This window comes from Colobus angolensis, unplaced genomic scaffold (assembly GCF_000951035.1).
Source record: "Colobus angolensis palliatus isolate OR3802 unplaced genomic scaffold, Cang.pa_1.0 Scaffold203, whole genome shotgun sequence".
Taxonomy (NCBI): Eukaryota; Metazoa; Chordata; class Mammalia; order Primates; family Cercopithecidae; genus Colobus; species Colobus angolensis.
Window position 1 is genome coordinate 1,818,115 of NW_012115189.1, and position 17,702 is coordinate 1,835,816.

The following is a 17,702-nucleotide window of genomic DNA, read 5'->3' on the forward strand; positions in this document are numbered from 1 at the left end:
AAAAAAAAAAAAAAAAAAAAAAGTCAAAATGTTGCCAAGGCTAAAAATAAGGGGAAACCCCAAGGTATCATAAATAATCAACTGCAAGTCAGAGCAGAAAGCACCTAGCCCTGCAGAGCTTTGGGAAAGACAATGACCAGCATAGGTAGTTAAGTTAGATTAGGTATCTTTTCATCTTCATTTAAAAGGTGCCAGGATTTCTTATTCAACAGAATGTAAACACCTCTACATATGTACCCAGGACTGTCAGCTTGAATGTTACGAAATTTATTATATGCAAACTAAACACAAGTACTACCATTATCATAGAAAGCAACTGGACAAATAGAGGCTTTGACACCTTGGAATCCATGTATTAAAGACAGAGCCTCTGTCATTCTAGGGGTCCTTGAGTGAGGGTGTGGAACACAGCCCACCAAATGAGTATGATCAAAGAATAAATTTCTCACGTTAAGTCAATGAGATTTCCATGGTTTCCCTTCATAGCAATTAGCTCAATATTTTTTCTCAATATTCTTCTAGTCTTGCCTCCAACCATGTGTTTTGTTTTTAAACAATAGTACAAATCTAGGGAAAGAATAGGTGATTTTAATGATTTTCCATCTATTTAAGGTAAGGAAGTTGGCAACAGGGAAGGTCTTCCAATACAAGGACACCATCACTATGTACAGTGTGGTTTCAAATGATGCATATGAGCACCAGATAAAATTGTCAGTGTTTAAAAACCATTACTTTGAACAACACTCATACAGCAAGATGCTTTTTACACTAGAAGGTACAGAGGAACTGGCCTCACACAGACCAGCAGATTCATATCTAAGGCACAAGATTCACTGAGTAGAGTAAGTAGCCGTGCCTTACTTTTCTTTTGCTGGGTACTAAGTTGAATTTATCTAACCTAAACGCATGTCATGCACTGAACCACTTTTGACTTTCCTCAGTAAAGATTATGTAAGAAAGTAACAGCATGGCAGCTGCCCTATTTTCTTTTTCTTTTTTGAGACAGAGTCTCTTTCTGTCGCCCTGGCTGCAGTGCAGTGACACGATCTGGGCTCACTGCAACCTCCACCTCCTGGGTTCAAGCCATTCTCTTGCCTCAGCCTCCCAAGTAGCTGGGACCACAGGCGTGTGCCACCACGCCTGGCTAATTTTTTTATTTTTAGTAGAGATGGGGTTTTGCCATGTTGGCCAGGCTGGTCTTGAACTCCTGGGCTCAAGCGATCCACCCACCTAAGTGCTGGGATTACAGGCATGAGCCACCATGCCCAGTCGAAAACTGCCCCATTTTCACAATGAATACACAAAAGAGTTATAAAATTAAAACATGAAGCTCCTTTGTGGTAATCATTAATGGAGCACAAAACCCTCAAGACAGCCTATGAAATGCCAGTTCAATTCTGTGTCCATTCTGTAATTCAGGAAAACGCTACCAAAATATCTTACAAAGGAAGTATTCCGCTTTACTAAATCTTTCATTTAAGAAATACTGATCTGAAAACCCTGAATTGAAGTGGGGTGAAATTCATTCAAAAAATACCCAGCATGTGCCATGTGCCAGGTACTGTATGCCAGTGAGCAAAGATCCCTGCCTTCATTGCATTTACCAGAGGGAGTAAAACAAACAAATGCAGGGCAGAGCACCAGGATGTTCAGGCTGCAATTTTAAACAGAGTGGTCAGAGCAGGCCTCATTGAGATGACATTTGTGCAAAAAGTCAAGAGTTAGGAAAAAATTTTCCATGAAGTTTTGTGGGAGAAGAGCATGCTAGGCAGACACTAGCACTAACAAAAATCCTACGGCTAGCTACGCTGGAAGAAGAGCAAAGGTGGCCAATGTGGACAAGGTAGAGTGAGCAGGAGGAATTCAATAGGAATTGAATGAGGTGGGGTTGAGTGCAGGTAGTTTAGGGCTCCACAGACCTTTGTGAAGTTTCTTTTACTTAGGTAGGAAGCCATCTAAACAAAACTTAAGAGTTTTAAAGGATCAGTCTGGTTGCTATGAGAGAATAGGATGGGTAAGAGAAGACAAAATGAGGCAAAACAAAGACCAGTTAGGAAACCACAGAAATAATCAAAGCAAACTATGATAGTGTCTTGGATTAGGGTAATGGCAGTAGAGATGTTAACATTTTAGGTGGAACTAAGATTAGATGAAGGATGTGAGGAGTCCAAGATCGTTTCTGCCTTGAAACAAAGAATGGAGTGGCCATTAAGTGATTGAGGATGACTGAGAGGAAAAATTTCAGAGGCAAAAATAAGTTTTAGACATAAATTTCGAGGTGTCTACTAGATACCTAACTGAAGATGTCACATGGAGAGGTTAATATAATCTGATGTCCTTATGTGATGAGATGAGATCACCAAGATGAGTACTAAGAGAGGAGGCACGCAGCCCAAGGTCGAGCTTGGGGGCACACTTATGTTTTAGCAAAATTCAGGGAAATCAGGATTGGGCCAGCAGCAAAAGACAGACTGAGAAGGAACAGCCAGTAAAGGAGAAACATCAAGCAAGTGTAGTATTTTGCAAGCCAACTGAAGAGTGCTTCAAGGTCAAATGCTGGCTGCTGATTAGATTTAACAAAGTGGAAATCTTTGCTGTGTTTTACTAAGAGTAACGGAGTGGAGACGAAGTCTAATCACCTATCAGATGACCTAACCAAGTGTCCAAACTTAGCCTGGAAAAGCCGTAACTGTGTGAGGCAATATGGAGACACCTTGCACTCCTGCACAAGTTTAACCTGAAACTTACAAAAACTTTAGACCTTTCAGTTTACAGGAAGTTCAAAGGGATATTAGAAGTTACAATTAATGACACTACAAGGAAAAACTCAAGAAGACAACAGGCCTAGTATTTCCAGAAAGAAAGAATCTTAATTGAATCCTATTTGGGGGATGAGGGTAGCTATTTAAAAAAGAGACACATGGAAAAATTTGAAGTAAGGACTTGATGTTAAATTAGGGAAGTATTTTAGGTGGGAAAGTCAACTTTTCTGTTTGAATTTTTTTTCCTAATAAAACAAGTTGGTGAAAAAAGGTGGGGGTAATAAACTGGGGGAAGTTTAGAAAATTCTTGAGTTTTGCTTTTATAAAGAGGAGCAGTAAAATAATCACTAGCAAGCGATATAGGATCAAAAGATTTTTTAATAACATGATTATGCTTTTGGAAATGATTTAGTAGAGAAAGAAAACAGATGCAATAGAGAGGAGAGGACTGCTGGAGCTGTATCTTTGCCTGAGACATGGGTTTGCATCTAGTGCTCCTTACCTAGGGCAAATGCAGGAGCAGAGAGTTGTGGGAGCCATATATCCTTGAGTAGACAGAGAGTCAGACTACCAGGGTGCTTTTGTAGAATACTCATTTAATACCAATTACTGTAAGAGTTTGAAGGGAGTAAAGAGAACCCAAACAGGGCAAAAACAAGTCATTTCCAACCCTAGCTGCTTGAATCACCTAGGCAGCATATTAAACAGATTCCAAAAGTTCTCCCCTCCCACCAATTGTCTAAAGCAGTCTCGGGGGATAGGTAGAGCCTGAGAATCTTCCACCATTTTCTTTACGGTCGTGTCTACTTCTTGCCATAGGCCAAAGACAGCTTTACTAGTTTAAACCTCCAATATTTATTTTTCTCAGATTGCCTATTTTTCCAAAAATTCAAAGAATTATACCTATGTGCACTTGTTAATCAAAGATTTACTAAACATATCATAGTACAGTACTATATCAGTACTGCCTTTTACTAAGTTGACTATTAACACAATTCTATAGATACTTATTACAAGCAATTTCAGGGATTTGGGGAATTCAGAATCCCTAGGTAGCTAAAATAATCTTAATATTGAAATCATGTATGCTTGGTATTTGGACTAATCAACTACTGGACCCATCTGAAGTCAGAGTAGCCCATAAGCTAGGACTTTTGGGTAAGTGATAATGCAGAAATTTGGCTGTGGAAGAAAAAAAATTTTTTATTTTTTTTCCGAGATGAAGCCTCACTTTGTCACTTGGACTGGAGTGCAGTGGCATGATCTCAGGTCACTGCAACCTCTGCCTCCTGGGTTCAAGAGATTCTTGTGCCTCAGCCTCCCAAGTAGCTGGGACTACAGGCTGTCCTGTTAACCAGTGGTTCTTAGCTGGGAACTGTTTTGTCCCTCAGGGACATTTGGCAATGTCTACAGACACTTTGGTTATCACAGTTGTGGTAGAGGCCAGAGATGTGGCTAAATATTAATAATACACAGGAACAGTCACCACAACAAAGAATGATCTGGCCCAAACTGCCATTAAGTACTGAGGTTGAGAATCTCTGTTCTAGACCATTGAAAGGGGGTAGGATTGGTCGGGTGCAGTGGCTCACGCCTGTAATCCCAGCACTTTGGGAGGCCGCGGCGGGCGGATCACGAGGTCGAGATCAAGACCATCCTGGCCAACATGGTGAAACCCCATCTCTACTAAAAATACAAAAATTAGCAGGACGTGGTGGTGCACACCTGTAGTCCCAGCTACTCAGGAGGCTGAGGCAGGAGAATCACTTGAACCCAAGAGGTGGAGGTTGCAGTGAGCAAGATGGCAGCACTGCACTCCAGCCTGGTGACAGAGCAAGACTCTGTCTCAAAAAAAAGGGTGGGGGGGGGCATAGAATTATGCACCTTATTGCCACCCTGTGCTATACCAATGTTTCTCAATCACTAATTGGCATATAAATTGCCTGGGCACCTTGTGAAACCACAGAATTGGTGAAATGTAATTACCAAAGCTAAAAAGAAAAAAAAGATCTGGCCGGGCGCAGTGTTTCACGCCTGTAATCCCAGCACTTTGGGAGGCTGAGATGGGCGGATCAACTGAGGTCAGGAGTTCGAGACCAGCCCAGCCAAAATGGTGAAACCACATCTCTACTAAAAATACAAAAAATTAGCTGGGTGTGATGGCCCATTCCTGTAATCCCAGCAACTCAGGAGGCTGAGGCAGGAGAATCGCTTGAACTTGGGAGACGGAGGTTGCAGTGAGCTGAGATTGCACCATTGCACTCCAGTCTGGGTGATAAGAGCAAAACTCCGTATCAAAAAAAAACAAAAAACAAAAAAATCCTTTTTCTTCTACTAATTTGATCAATTATAAATATGTATTTAAGATTGTCTTAAATTTTAGAAATATGCTATTAGAATTCAACAAAAGAATTCACTGAAGCATTTTTTTGCTCACTTCCTTGTAAGAAAGCTATGTCTGGAAACCATGTATGGAAAGGGAGTCAAATTTGCTGAAATCAAGCTTTTGCGTATCAAGTCCTTAAAGGAAAAACTGGATTCTACTGATACCTGAGGTAATTCTATAGCAGTTAAGATACCTGTAACATCCTATCAGGCAGTAAGTTACAGAAGGAATTTAGAATCAGAACTGCTTTTTGAAATAGCACTAAAATCTTAGAAAATTAACTTCATTGATTCCTGGAAAATGTTTACGTTTTAAAACACCGCCTTTATTCAAATACTACCCCCATCTGTACATTAAGAAACAAGCAGAATAGAAGTGAATGTTTTATTCTTCCAACTAAATTCCAGTACTACAAGGGCAATAAAACAATGATACACTGGGAAAAAAAAAAATGCAGCAATAAACATTTGTTAAAAAGACTGATAGAATAAATAAAACTACCAAAAAAAAAAATCATATAAACCCATTCTGAAACCCCAAAAAGTCCTGGAATACAGAAATGCCCTCCTCCTTCACTATTTCACAGGAAGCACTGCAGGCTATTTGCTTAATATTGTCCTGGGATTACATTCTAAAATTAGTAACTGGTTACAGCTTGGTTGTAGTGCACAATTAAAATCACACTAACTTCATCTGAAGTGTCATTCTACAGTTTTATTTACACAACCAGTGAAGGGCATGTTCTAGAATACCAGCTTTAATCCTTTTCAAACATTAATATAAGAAGCCAAATTGTAATGATACAGCAAAATGAGGCCACTGGTATTAATACAGGTAGCAAAGGTCCACATCCAGGTGGTACTGACATCAGGGAAATTTCCAAAACCAGTTGCTGCTGCCTAAGAGTGGTTGCCACTGACGAAAGCTTGAAATAACCTGTATTCACAGAAGGGGTATTGGCATTGCTGCATGTCATAAATGGGACCTCTTGCAACAACTCAACAAGGAACAAGGCAGCCCACAAATGCAGGATACGTGATTCATGAAACATCTAAAGGGTGAGAAAAGGAAAATTAGTGCAAAATACGGGTCAAAATCCAAACAAATACTAGACGTTGATTCCCAGTATTGCCCCTAGGTATTTAAGTAACCAAACGGCTTGCAAAGTTATACTGCCTATTTCCTCCATACAGTCTCAGTAATTTTGTTAAATTCTCTTTTTGAGTATGAAAATAATTATAATGTCTTCTTAAAAGATAGGCTTATTTTGAGTTTATAACTTCAAAGGTGAAATACTTACAACTAGCAGGCTGTTCTCCATATCGTCGCATTATTTGATCATGCGTAAACTTCACAAACGCATCATATTGTTCTATAAATCAAGGTACATATCAATTACATGATTTGTAAAATGCCTTAATATTAAGAGCCAGATAAACTGAAAATACAAAATGTATAGTAAAACAATTCTAAGTTGACAATCACTTACATAACCTCGGTAGTACTAATAGTGTATCAAATAAAAACAGCATGGAGCTTATCAGTCAAGAAACCTAGGTTTTAGTCCGATCACATGACCTCACATAAAGAATAGGTGAGATTTATTATTTCCTAACAATTAAAAACAAGGCCGGACTCAGTGGCTCACGCCTGTAACCCCAGCACTTTGGGAGGCCGAGGCGGGCGAATCGTAAGGTCAAGAGATTGAGACCATCCTGGCTAACATGGTGAAACCCCGTCTCTACTAATACAAAAAAAAAAAAAAATTAGCTGGGCATGGTGGCACATACCTGTAGTCCCAGCTACTCGGGAGGCTAAGGCAGGAGAATCGCTTGAGCCTGGGAGGCAGAGGTTGCAATGAGCCGAGATCGTGCCATTGCACTCCAGCCTGGGCGACAGAGCGAGACTCCATTTTTTAAAAAAAAAACAAAAACACTGGCCAGGCGCGGTGGCTCACGCCTGTAATCCCAGCACTTTGGAAGGCCGAGGCGGGCAGATCATGAGGTCAGGATATCGAGACCATCCTGGCTAACACGGTGAAACCCTGTCTCTACTAAAAATACAAAAAAATTAGCCGGGCGTGGTGGCGGGTGCCTGGAGTCCCAGCTACATGGGAGGCTGAGGCAGGAGAATGGTGTGAACCTAAAAGGCGGAGCTGGCAGTGGGCCAACACTGCCACTGCACTCCAGCCTGGGTGAAAAAAAAAAAAAAAAAAACAAAGGGCTTTCAATAGGTTTTTACCCTTCTACTCTGAAAGTTACTGTATGTGGGCTATGAATGGCAACTGACTGCAATGAGAATAGGATAACAAAAGCTAACAACAAAAAACTACCTAAAACCTGATCAAGTTGTCACAGAAAAAGCGGTTATATATCTAAGCAAATTCTCTTCTCTGCATTAACACCTCTACATTAATTCCTTAAGAATCAAAAAGCTTACTTATCTATATAAACAGTAAATCTGTGGTTAAACATTCTATTTATGTTACCATACATAATAAATTTTATTTACTGTACTTAAATTATCAAATTTTACTGATTTCTTCTGATAATTAAAACAGGACTGCAGTTTGATACTCAAATGACTTACACAGTGACAGCCAATTAGATATTTTAAATGTCTAGATTGATGGCAAAGTTATGAAAAATATGAAGTCAAAAAATCCACAACCAAATTGAGGTAAACAACTAACATCCTTTTTTAGTACAGGGTACATACTAATACTCCTGCTGATCTACATGGCTAGCCAATAGTCTTTTCCTGAGGTTACCAAGGCGGGCCATGAGCCATAAGGTTAATTTCCTTTCCTGAACGGAAATTTTCTAGTTCTCAGAGAATATACTGCACTAGTGTATCGAAAGTGAAATTAAAGCACACGTGGAAAATAATGCATTTTGTACAACTGAGTTCCTTGGAAACTCTCTAATAAACACACCTCATACCTGCAAGTTTTGTGTTCAATATTTCTTCATATTCTTCTCGAACTTTCTCTTCACGTTCTTTCAACAAACGTTCACAGATCATCCCAACCTGCCGTAGAGTAAATAAGGGCTGTTCTTTTTTTAATGGTGAGGATGCTGCAGATGAAGACCCTATGTACAATGAGGACAAAAAATAGCACCTGGTTTAGAGCCATGATAGAAAGCAGTTTCTAAATGAAGAGGTTTCAATTGGATCTCTTCAATCTTGATATAAAAGCATTTTAAAATCAGATTTTAAGCACAGCATTTCACAAGTCTTAAAACAACCAAAATAATAATTCCATCAGCCGGTGACGCTGGAAAAACATGGCAAGATGTAATCAAGATAAAAAAAAGTCTAAAGATGAGTAGAAAAAACTTTAAGACATAAGAAAGGCTGGGTGTGGTACTCATGCCTGCAATCCCAACACTTTGGGAGGCCGAGGCGGGCAGATCACCTGAGGTCAGGAGTTTGAAACCAGCCTGGCCAACATGGTGAAACCCTGTCTCTACTACAAATACAAAAAAAATCAGCCAGGCATGATGGCGGGCACCTGTAATCCCAGCTACTGGGGAGGCTGAGGCAGGAGAATTGCTTGAACCCAGGAGGCAGAGGTTGCAGTGAGCCGAGATCTTGCCACTGCACTCCAGCCTGGGCAAAAAGAGCAAAACTCCATCTCAAAAAAACAAAAACAAAAAATTAAAAATTAAATTTAAAAAAGACAAAAACAAACATTACAATGATGGGTCCCATTACAAAACTTCTTATCTCCTTTCTGGAAAATACCATACCATGAAGTATTTTAGTGACTAAACTTTCCTACGCCAGGAATAAAGAACACCTCAGGTCTAAACTTAATTTATTTAGTCCCAGAATAACAAATCATTATGCCAGTAAAAAGACACTTAGTAGTCTTCAAAGCCATACCATTAATATCTTAACAGCCCACACACAATGAACTGGTAAGTTATTCTACCATCATTTCACACCTTTAGAAAGGGGTTTTCCTTTATTAAAAAAGAAAATAGGCTGGGCATGGTGGCTTACGCCTGTCATACCAGCACTTTGGGAGGCTGAGGCGGGCGGATCACCTGAGGTCAGAAGTTCAAGACCAGCCTGACCAACATGGAGAAACTTCGTCTCTACTAAAAATACAAAATTAGCTGGGCGTGGTGGCGGACGCCTGTAATCCCAGCTACTTGGGAGGCTGAGGCAGGAGAATCACTTGAACCCAGGAGGCGGAGGTTACGGTGAGCCAAGATCATGCCGTTGCACTCCAGCCTAGGCAACAAGAGGGAAACTCCATCTAAAAAAAAAAAAAAAAAAAGAAATTTCATGTTGGCACAATAAAACCTTTATGTTTAAAAAAAGAAGGTACAGCATGAACCCTTTTTCAAAAAGATTAAAAAACATTCTGGAATCTAGCTGGGTATGGTGGCTCATACCTATAATCCCAGCACTTTCTGGGAGGCTGAAGCAGGTGGAACCCTTGAGCTCAAGGCCAGCCTGCACATGGCAAACCATGTCTCTAGTAAAAATACAAAGATTGGCTGGGAGTGGTGGCATGTGCCTGTTCCTAGCTACAGGGTAGGCTGAGGTAGAGGTTGCAGTGAGCCACTCTACTCCAGCCTGGGCAACGGAGTGAGACCCTGTCTCAAAAACAAAATAAAACAAAATAAAAAAGACGTTCTGGAATCTACTTTGCTGGAGAAGCATAAATGATTCTAAAGGTGTTTGAACACATTGACTACTACCATTCAGTTAACAACAATTCACATGGAAAAATAAGCTCCAGCATTGAGCTGATAATGCTATGCTCAAAACTATAATATCATAGAACTACACTGTCATCACACTAAGAATCCCAAAGCAGCTGCAACATCAGTGTCTGTCAATTTCATTAGTAAATTGGCAAGAATATTCCTTCAGCATTTTTATACCTATTAGTATTTTTTTATAAAAGAGAAAATATTTTGTAGTAATAATATCTATTGTAATACTGCTAGAAGTATTTTATTCACATTCAAGTGCACCACTCATTTGTTACCAATTGTTTCTTCATCTCGCTCTGTGAATTTGCCCTGGTACCACCAATATTACTCTCTTAACTTAATGCTGCTTATAACCAGCATGGCAGGAGCTAGTTAACTATGCTTATTAGAACTGCGCACATCACAATAACAAAGCACACCAGCTTTATTCCATAATTACCCAAGGCTATCTTAATTTTTTTCACAATCCCAGCTTTGTTACTTAAGACTGCCAGTTAACTGATCTTCTAAGTGAGTAAGGAAATAATGATCTTGGTTTCCTGCTAATATAGTCTAGTACCCAACCCTCACCTCTTACTATGTTTCGGGCATGGCGGTATTTAGTTTTGAACAATTTCATGTTTCCTAATCTAATTTTATTTGACTATATTATGGTCTTTGTTTTTTTTTTTTCTGTTTTCTTTTTTTTGAGACGGAGTCTCGCTCTGTCGCCCAGGCCGGAGTGCAATGGTGCGATCTCTGCTCACTGCAAGCTCTGCCTCCCAGGTTCATGCCATTCTCCTACCTCAGTAGCTGGGACTACAGGCACCTGCCACCACACCCAGCTAATTTTTTGTTTTTTTAGAGTGATGGAGTTTCACTGTGTTAGCCAGGATGTTCTCGATCTCCTGACCTCATGATCCGCCCGCCTCGGCCTCCCAAAGTGCTGGGATTACCGGCATGAGCCACCACGCCTGGTCGAAATTTTTTTATTGTCAGGTTTTCCTACCCTTGCTAGAGGGAGGAGAAAGCGTTGAACAAAGGCAACTGTTGTCACAAGAAAAGCTATTTTGCTGAGAACTTTACTAAAGGTAAGAGCCACTATTGATGGCTCTCTTTCAGCAAAACCTTCAACTTTCTCTTTGCTTCAAGTAGTCCTTATTCCTTTTTTTTTTTTAAAGGAAGGTTATTTGCAAACACTCCCCCCAACAAAAGGTAGGTAAAAACAGATACAGGATCAAAAAAAGTAGTAATAATCCACCTTTAGAAATCTATCCCAGTAAGACAAGTGTGTAAGGGAGGGTATGTATACAGGGATATTTCTTAAAATACTATACTGGCAAAACATCTAAGTTGAATTACCAATAAGCGTTCGGTTATGACAAGGTACATCTATGCCTAACAAAAGAGCATATAGTATTGTTAATTTTTTTTTTTGAGACAAAGTCTCACTCTGTCGCCCAAGCTGGAGTGCAGCGGCACGATCTCAGCTCACTGCAACCTCCCCCTCCCGGGTTCAAGTGATTCTCATACCTCAGCCTCCCAAGGGGCTGGGACTACAGGCACATGCCACCATGCCTGGCTAATTTTTCTATTTCCAGTAGAGACAGGGTTTTACCATGTTGGCCAGGCAGGTCTCAACTCCTGACCTCAAGTGATCTGTCTACTTCGCTCGGCCTCCCCAAGTGCTGGGATTACAGGCATGAGCCACCGTGCCTGGCCTATTGTTAATTTTTTTAATAAAGTCTACAAATCATAGTATTTACAGGATGTCCACTTTGGGGATATTATTATACAGGTAGTTGTCTCTGGTTAGTGGGAATCCAAGTGATAATTCCTTATTTTGTACCATATTTTTAAGATGTTATGCATTACTTGTATAAATGTTTTTTTTTAAAACTCAGAGGAGATAGAGTAGCTTAAATGACTAAAGACAATTTGGATTAAACTTTTCCCACTCTAAATAATAAACTTTGTAAATGAAAAGAAATGTTATTACCTGGTGAAGCTGGTCCACTGAGGAGAAATGCATGTGGCTGTGCATCAGAAGTACAACACGGATCTGTCTGTTGGAAACTCGTTTCTAAATGTCTTCTCTTCTGCATTCGTTTATACTCTTGTTTTATGTTGTACAGAATTTGTTCTAAAATAAAAAAAGTTAAAATTTGGCAAGATAAAAACTTTCACATTAAAAAAGAGGTTGGCTTTCCAACATTATTTAGTAGACCAATCTACCCAAAATATTCCTTTCAAATAATATCCAGAAAACTGACATTCTGGTAGGAACTCACTTCAGCATAAATGAGGACATTCACTTAGCACATACACACCAACTGGAATTCAGCTGTTCAACAATATTCTTGCTGAGCACTGACTAGCAAAAATAAAGTTTTTCAATCAAAATAATGGTCAAGGAGTCTTTGAACCCAAACACCTATTTTACTCAGATTCTTGAGTTCCAAACTCAAAGCTCATTTATTCATCACATAGAACTATTACACTAACAGGCTTTTCCAACTGCCTTTAATGCCTTTATGCCTTTCCCAAGCCCATAAATAAGAAGGGGCATGGGGGATTATGTATATTCAAGCACACAACAGTCTGAAGTGACAGTAGGTCAACAAAATGACAAAGCAGATGGGAACTAAAAAAGTCATCACACATTAAATAGCCATGGCCAATTATTTGAAGCTCAGTAAAACCTAAGAATACTATAGCATTCTGAATCTTGGGGCTGGAGGGTGCGGTGAGGGAGAGACCATGTGAAGTGACTGGTACATGACAAGTCCTCAATAAATAAGAACCACTATACCACAGTGCAATTATCTTGAACCACAATCACACGAATGAGTAAAATTATATCTGGCGTATCTTTTAGGCCAGTATGATTCATTTCAGAAAGATTTCTAACTCAAAATAATTACCATCTGGCCCCTCCAGAAAATCCCTACCTGGGGGTTTCCACTCCCCATCCAGACTTCCTCACTACACCTCCACACTCCATAGCTCCCAATTTAACAGATTGTCAATGTGAAACTACATCCCTAGAAGTTTACTAATCAAAATCCAAAGCAAGATTAAACAAAAATGAAATGTTTAGGTGGCAATTAACTGGCAATAAAAAGACTGACAGAGTGAAGTGTAGCCTTAACATTCAATTCTACAATGATGCATTAATTTAAGAACTGTCAGATATTGGTGAAGTGTGGTGGCTTAACACCTGTAACCATGGCGCTTTGGGAGGTCGAGGTGGGAGGGTCACTAGAGGCCAGGAGGTCGAGACCAGCCTGGGCAACATAAAGGGACCCTGTCTCTATGACACACAAAAAAGAAAGCTAAAGATTTACATACAATAATTCTTTTTAAAATGTAATACTGGTGGTTTTCGTAGATAACCACCATATCTACAAAATCTTGTCACTTACCTCTTTTCTCACTTTATTTCCCTAGGAGAACTTTTAGAATTTTTGAGAGACTCTGGGAGGACAAATAAGTTCCCTTAAACATTTTAGATACTGCCTGTTTCATTATTTAAACTGAAAAAAAGTTGCAAGACATATCCAGTTAAAGATACCATTTACATAAATTTTGTTGTATAAAAAGACCTGTTTATATATACATGAATGTGTGGTTTAAGTACAAAATCACACATTCGTGTGTACATAAACAGGTCTACAATGATTAATTTCAGGATGGTTATGTTGGGGTGCTTTAGCTGTATTTAACATTTTTCATTTGTTAACATTTGTTTAATATGGGTTATGGTCATTTTCAGTCCTTTTGCATTTATTTGAACTACTTTGTAATTTGAAAACAAAGTTATTCCAACTGAGTGACAGTGGTTAAATTATTAAATTATCAGTGTTGGCATGAAAGAGTTGTCTACTGAATGGTAAGCATACCTTGATATAAATAGGTTGCCTAATATTCACCAGAGGTACCCAATAAAACTAATGTAACATCTGGTATCAACCAGGACAAACACAAATATCCTCATTTTATAAATAACAGACCTCTTTTCAGTAACAGCAATCTAAAGCGTTTTTTTCTTTTCCAGACGGAGTATCGCTCAGTCATGCAGGCTGGAGTGCAGTGGCGCCATCTCGGCTCACTGCAACCTCTGCCTCCCAGGTTCAAGCAATTCGCCTGCATCAGCCTCCCGAGTAGCTGGGACTACAAGCGTGAGCTACCACGCCCAGCTAATTTTTGTATTTTTGGTAGAGATAGGGTTTCACCACATTGGTCAGGCCTGTCTCGAACTCCTGACCTCAGGTGATCCACCTTCCTCGGTCTCCCAAAGTGCTAGGATTATAGGTGTGAGCCACCGCACCCAGCATTTATATTTTGCTCTCTGAAAGAAAGCTTCACTCACATTCATCACTTTCTGTCCAAAGCTGCCATTATCCTGATCAAAAGTGCTATTCAAAACATCATAAAATTTATTTATAACCGGAGATTTTAGGAGGTACTTCGCCGGGGGGTACTTCGCTCCGGGCCCCCAGCAGCCGCCACGCCATGCCCCCCGGCGGTACTAGTTTAGAGTAACCTGACCTTAATATTTATCTTTTGTGTGACTTATATACGTTCTTTCATCACCACATAGCTGTTCTCAGATTTAGTGTTCCTTCTGCTTCACAAGCCAACCAAAGCACAACCAAAATGTACCAAAAGAATGCTTGTATAACCACCACCTCAATTTGTTCATTTGATAATCTCAAATGAAAGCTAACCCAGAATTAAGAAACAGTAAAACTTTTAAAAATTTATCTTTGTAAAACTCTGTACCATCAGACACTTAGAGACATCACTGACATTTTAAGGTGTAATTTACAAATGACAAAATTAACCAATTTAAATGTACAATTCATTTGAGTTCTGACAAGTACATACATACAGTTTTGGAACTAACATAACTATGATAAGTAACTTTTTATCACTCCAAAAACTTCTCTTGGGCTCCTCTGCAGTTAATTCACTACCACCATCACCACTTCCCCAGTACAGTCTACCAACGCTCATCTGCTATTACTATATAGTTTTGCCTTCTCTAGAATTTCACATAAATGGAATCATAAAGAGTACAGACTTTTATGTCTGAACTTTCACTCAGCAAAATGCTTTTGAGATTCATATATTTTGCATGAGTCAGAAATTCCTTTTCACTGGTGAGAATTCCATTGTATGTATGTATACATACACACACATCTATCCTTTCTCCTGTTAATGGACATTTAGACTGTTTCCAATTTGGGACTATTACGAATATTCAAGTATCAGTCTTTGGCGGACATGTTTTCATTTCTCTTGGATAAATACCTAGGAGTGGGAATAGGCTGCCTAATCATATGGCAAATGAAGGGTTTATTTTGTTCTTACAAAATAAAATCGCGAAACCATTTTCCAGAGTGATTTTGTCATTTTGCATTCCTACCATAAAAGTATTACAGCTCCAGCTGTTCCACATCCTTGCCAACACTTGATACTGTCAGCTAAAGAGCTGAAGAATTTTTAAAGCTATTGACTGCATGCTTTTTACATCAAATATGATGCAACTATGTCATCTAAGCCACACTGGTGCCCTCAAATGCTCTAATACTGGTAACATGTGATCAACAATGTTATGCAGTGAAGGGTCCAATTTAACTTGGCCAAGATCTCAACCGCACAAGTAGCAAACAGCTAACTGCAATGGCAAGCCTCAAGCTCAATTTATTTCAGTCCAGGGATATAAACGGTCTTGAAGCTGATAACTCAAGAAACTTCCTCAGATTCAATATTCTACAACCACCACATTGCTAAGCTCAATCTAGATACTTGGCTGACCTGAGTTGCTTTCACACCAGGTAGATAAAGGCCTTCCATGTATCAGTAAAGTACTTGTCTACTTAGTCCTAAGCTACTTAGATCTGACCATCTCTTATCAAACCAGCAAGTTAACATTTTATCCAAGGTACATGTAATATCTGACATTGTCTTGCCAACACAATTTAAAGTTCATTAAAGAAAAAAGTCCAAGCTTCACTTGTATTATCAGTTGCATATTCCAGTTTTAATCATATGCCTTCCTATTTGGCTTATGAGGCATAGACTGAATTTGCAGCAACCATTTAGAGCAAAATCTGTAGAGTTATCTTCAAGACAACCTACAGCACACAAATGGCTGTATATTCTTTTACTAAATCCTAAAAACTACCTCTTTTACCATAAAATACTGCTAAGTGGAAGTCATTATTAGCGAGTTCTATGACTCACAGCATTTTCATTCTCAAAACTAGTACATGTCACTAAAATTGCTAATTAGGTGGTATCAACAAGTCAGCACTTATTTCTTTGGAATATTTTTAAAAACAAATAAGGAGGCCGAAAGCAGTGGCTCACACCTTTAATCCCAGCACTTTCGGAGGCCGAGGCAGGAGGATCACTTCAGGTCAGGTGTTTGAGACCAGACCAGCCTGGCCAATACAGTGAAACCCCATCTCTACTAAAAATACAAAAATTAGCTGGGTGCAGTAGCGGGTGCCTGTAATCCCAGCTACTTGGGAGGCAGAGGCAGGTGAATTGCTGGAACCCAGGAGGCAGAGGTTGCAGTGAGCTGAGATCATGCCATTGCACTGCAGCCTGGGCAACAAGAAAGAAAACTCTGTCTCAAAAAAATAAATAAGTAAATATTGTAAACGTGGAAATAAAAGGCCTCTTTCTAGTTGCCACTGATTACTTAGGAAATGCTGGGCACCATGAATAAGGTCAACAATATGAACAGGAGAAAGTAGTTACGGGATAAAAAGCATAATGGAATTGATGGGGGCAGGAAAAACAGCATCAAGGTTAGACTGAGCAAAGAACACGGAATTAGAAGCAACTAAAAATAACTTTAAGGAGAACCACAAAGGAAGGGTGGGCTGTCAAAGTATCTTTCTAGGTTCCATAAATTTAAGTTCTAAAAATCTGACATGTGAAACTAGAAACTTTTGCTCCACACCCATAAAGCTTTACTATTTTCCTCTAGACACCATTACTAGATCAAACATTAAGGTTTTGCTAACAGTTTTAAGTTTAGGTGTATGGGGTCCCTCTGGATCATTTTATAGATCAATACCATTTATTTCTCCATGGAATATCTTTGGAAAACAAAATGAAAGTGGACCTAGAAAGACAATGCAAACAATGGGGTTAAAAAAGAAATCTTGGGGCTGGGGGCGGTAGTTAATGCTTGTAATCCCAGCACTTTGGAAGGCCAAGGCAGGCAGATCACCTGAGGTCAGGAGTTCGAGATCAGCCTGGCCAACATGATGAAACCCTGTCTCTACTAAAAGTACAAACATTAGCCGGGCATGGTGGTGGGCGCCTGCAATCCCAGCTACTTGAGAGGCTGAAGCAGAATTGCTTGAACACGAGAGGCGGAGGTTGCAGGGAAACAAGATCACACCACTGCACTCCAGCCAGGCGACAGAGCAAGACTCAGTCTCAAAAAAAAAAAAAAAAAATCTAGAAAGTCTGCCAGTTCTAGTCAGGAACACAAATGATATGAAAACCTGTACATAATTAAGTAAAGAACACTTGCAGTAGCCATTAAGACTTAAAACTAAGACACTGTTCCAAAATAACAGAGCAATGTACGGTTCTGAACTACACACTAGATACTGTCATGATTACTTTCTAAATTAAAACGCACAACTTGGGCGGGGCACGGTGGCTCATGCCTGTAATCCCAGCACTTTGGACGGCTGAGGTGGGCAGATCACCTGAGGTTGGGAGTTCGAGACCAGCCTGACCAACATGGAGAAACCCCATCTCTACTAAAAATGCAAAATTAGCTGGGCGTGGTGGCACATGCCTGTAATC

The 17,702-nt window shown here is 39.7% G+C and overlaps 1 protein-coding gene across 1 annotated transcript in view; it reads right to left on the reverse strand.

Moving 5' to 3' along the window:
- Window positions 1-5,451: 5,451 nt before the first annotated feature.
- AKIRIN2 (akirin 2) overlaps window positions 5,452-17,702 on the reverse strand; it is a 26,565-nt gene continuing 14,314 nt past the window's right edge. The window contains exons 2-5 of the mRNA XM_011941893.1: window positions 11,860-12,003; window positions 8,091-8,240; window positions 6,449-6,520; window positions 5,452-6,199 (exon numbers count right to left, since the gene is read on the reverse strand). Coding sequence (XP_011797283.1) covers window positions 6,189-6,199; window positions 6,449-6,520; window positions 8,091-8,240; window positions 11,860-12,003 — 377 coding nt within the window. The 3' untranslated portion in view covers window positions 5,452-6,188. The remainder of the gene's footprint in view (window positions 6,200-6,448; window positions 6,521-8,090; window positions 8,241-11,859; window positions 12,004-17,702) is intronic.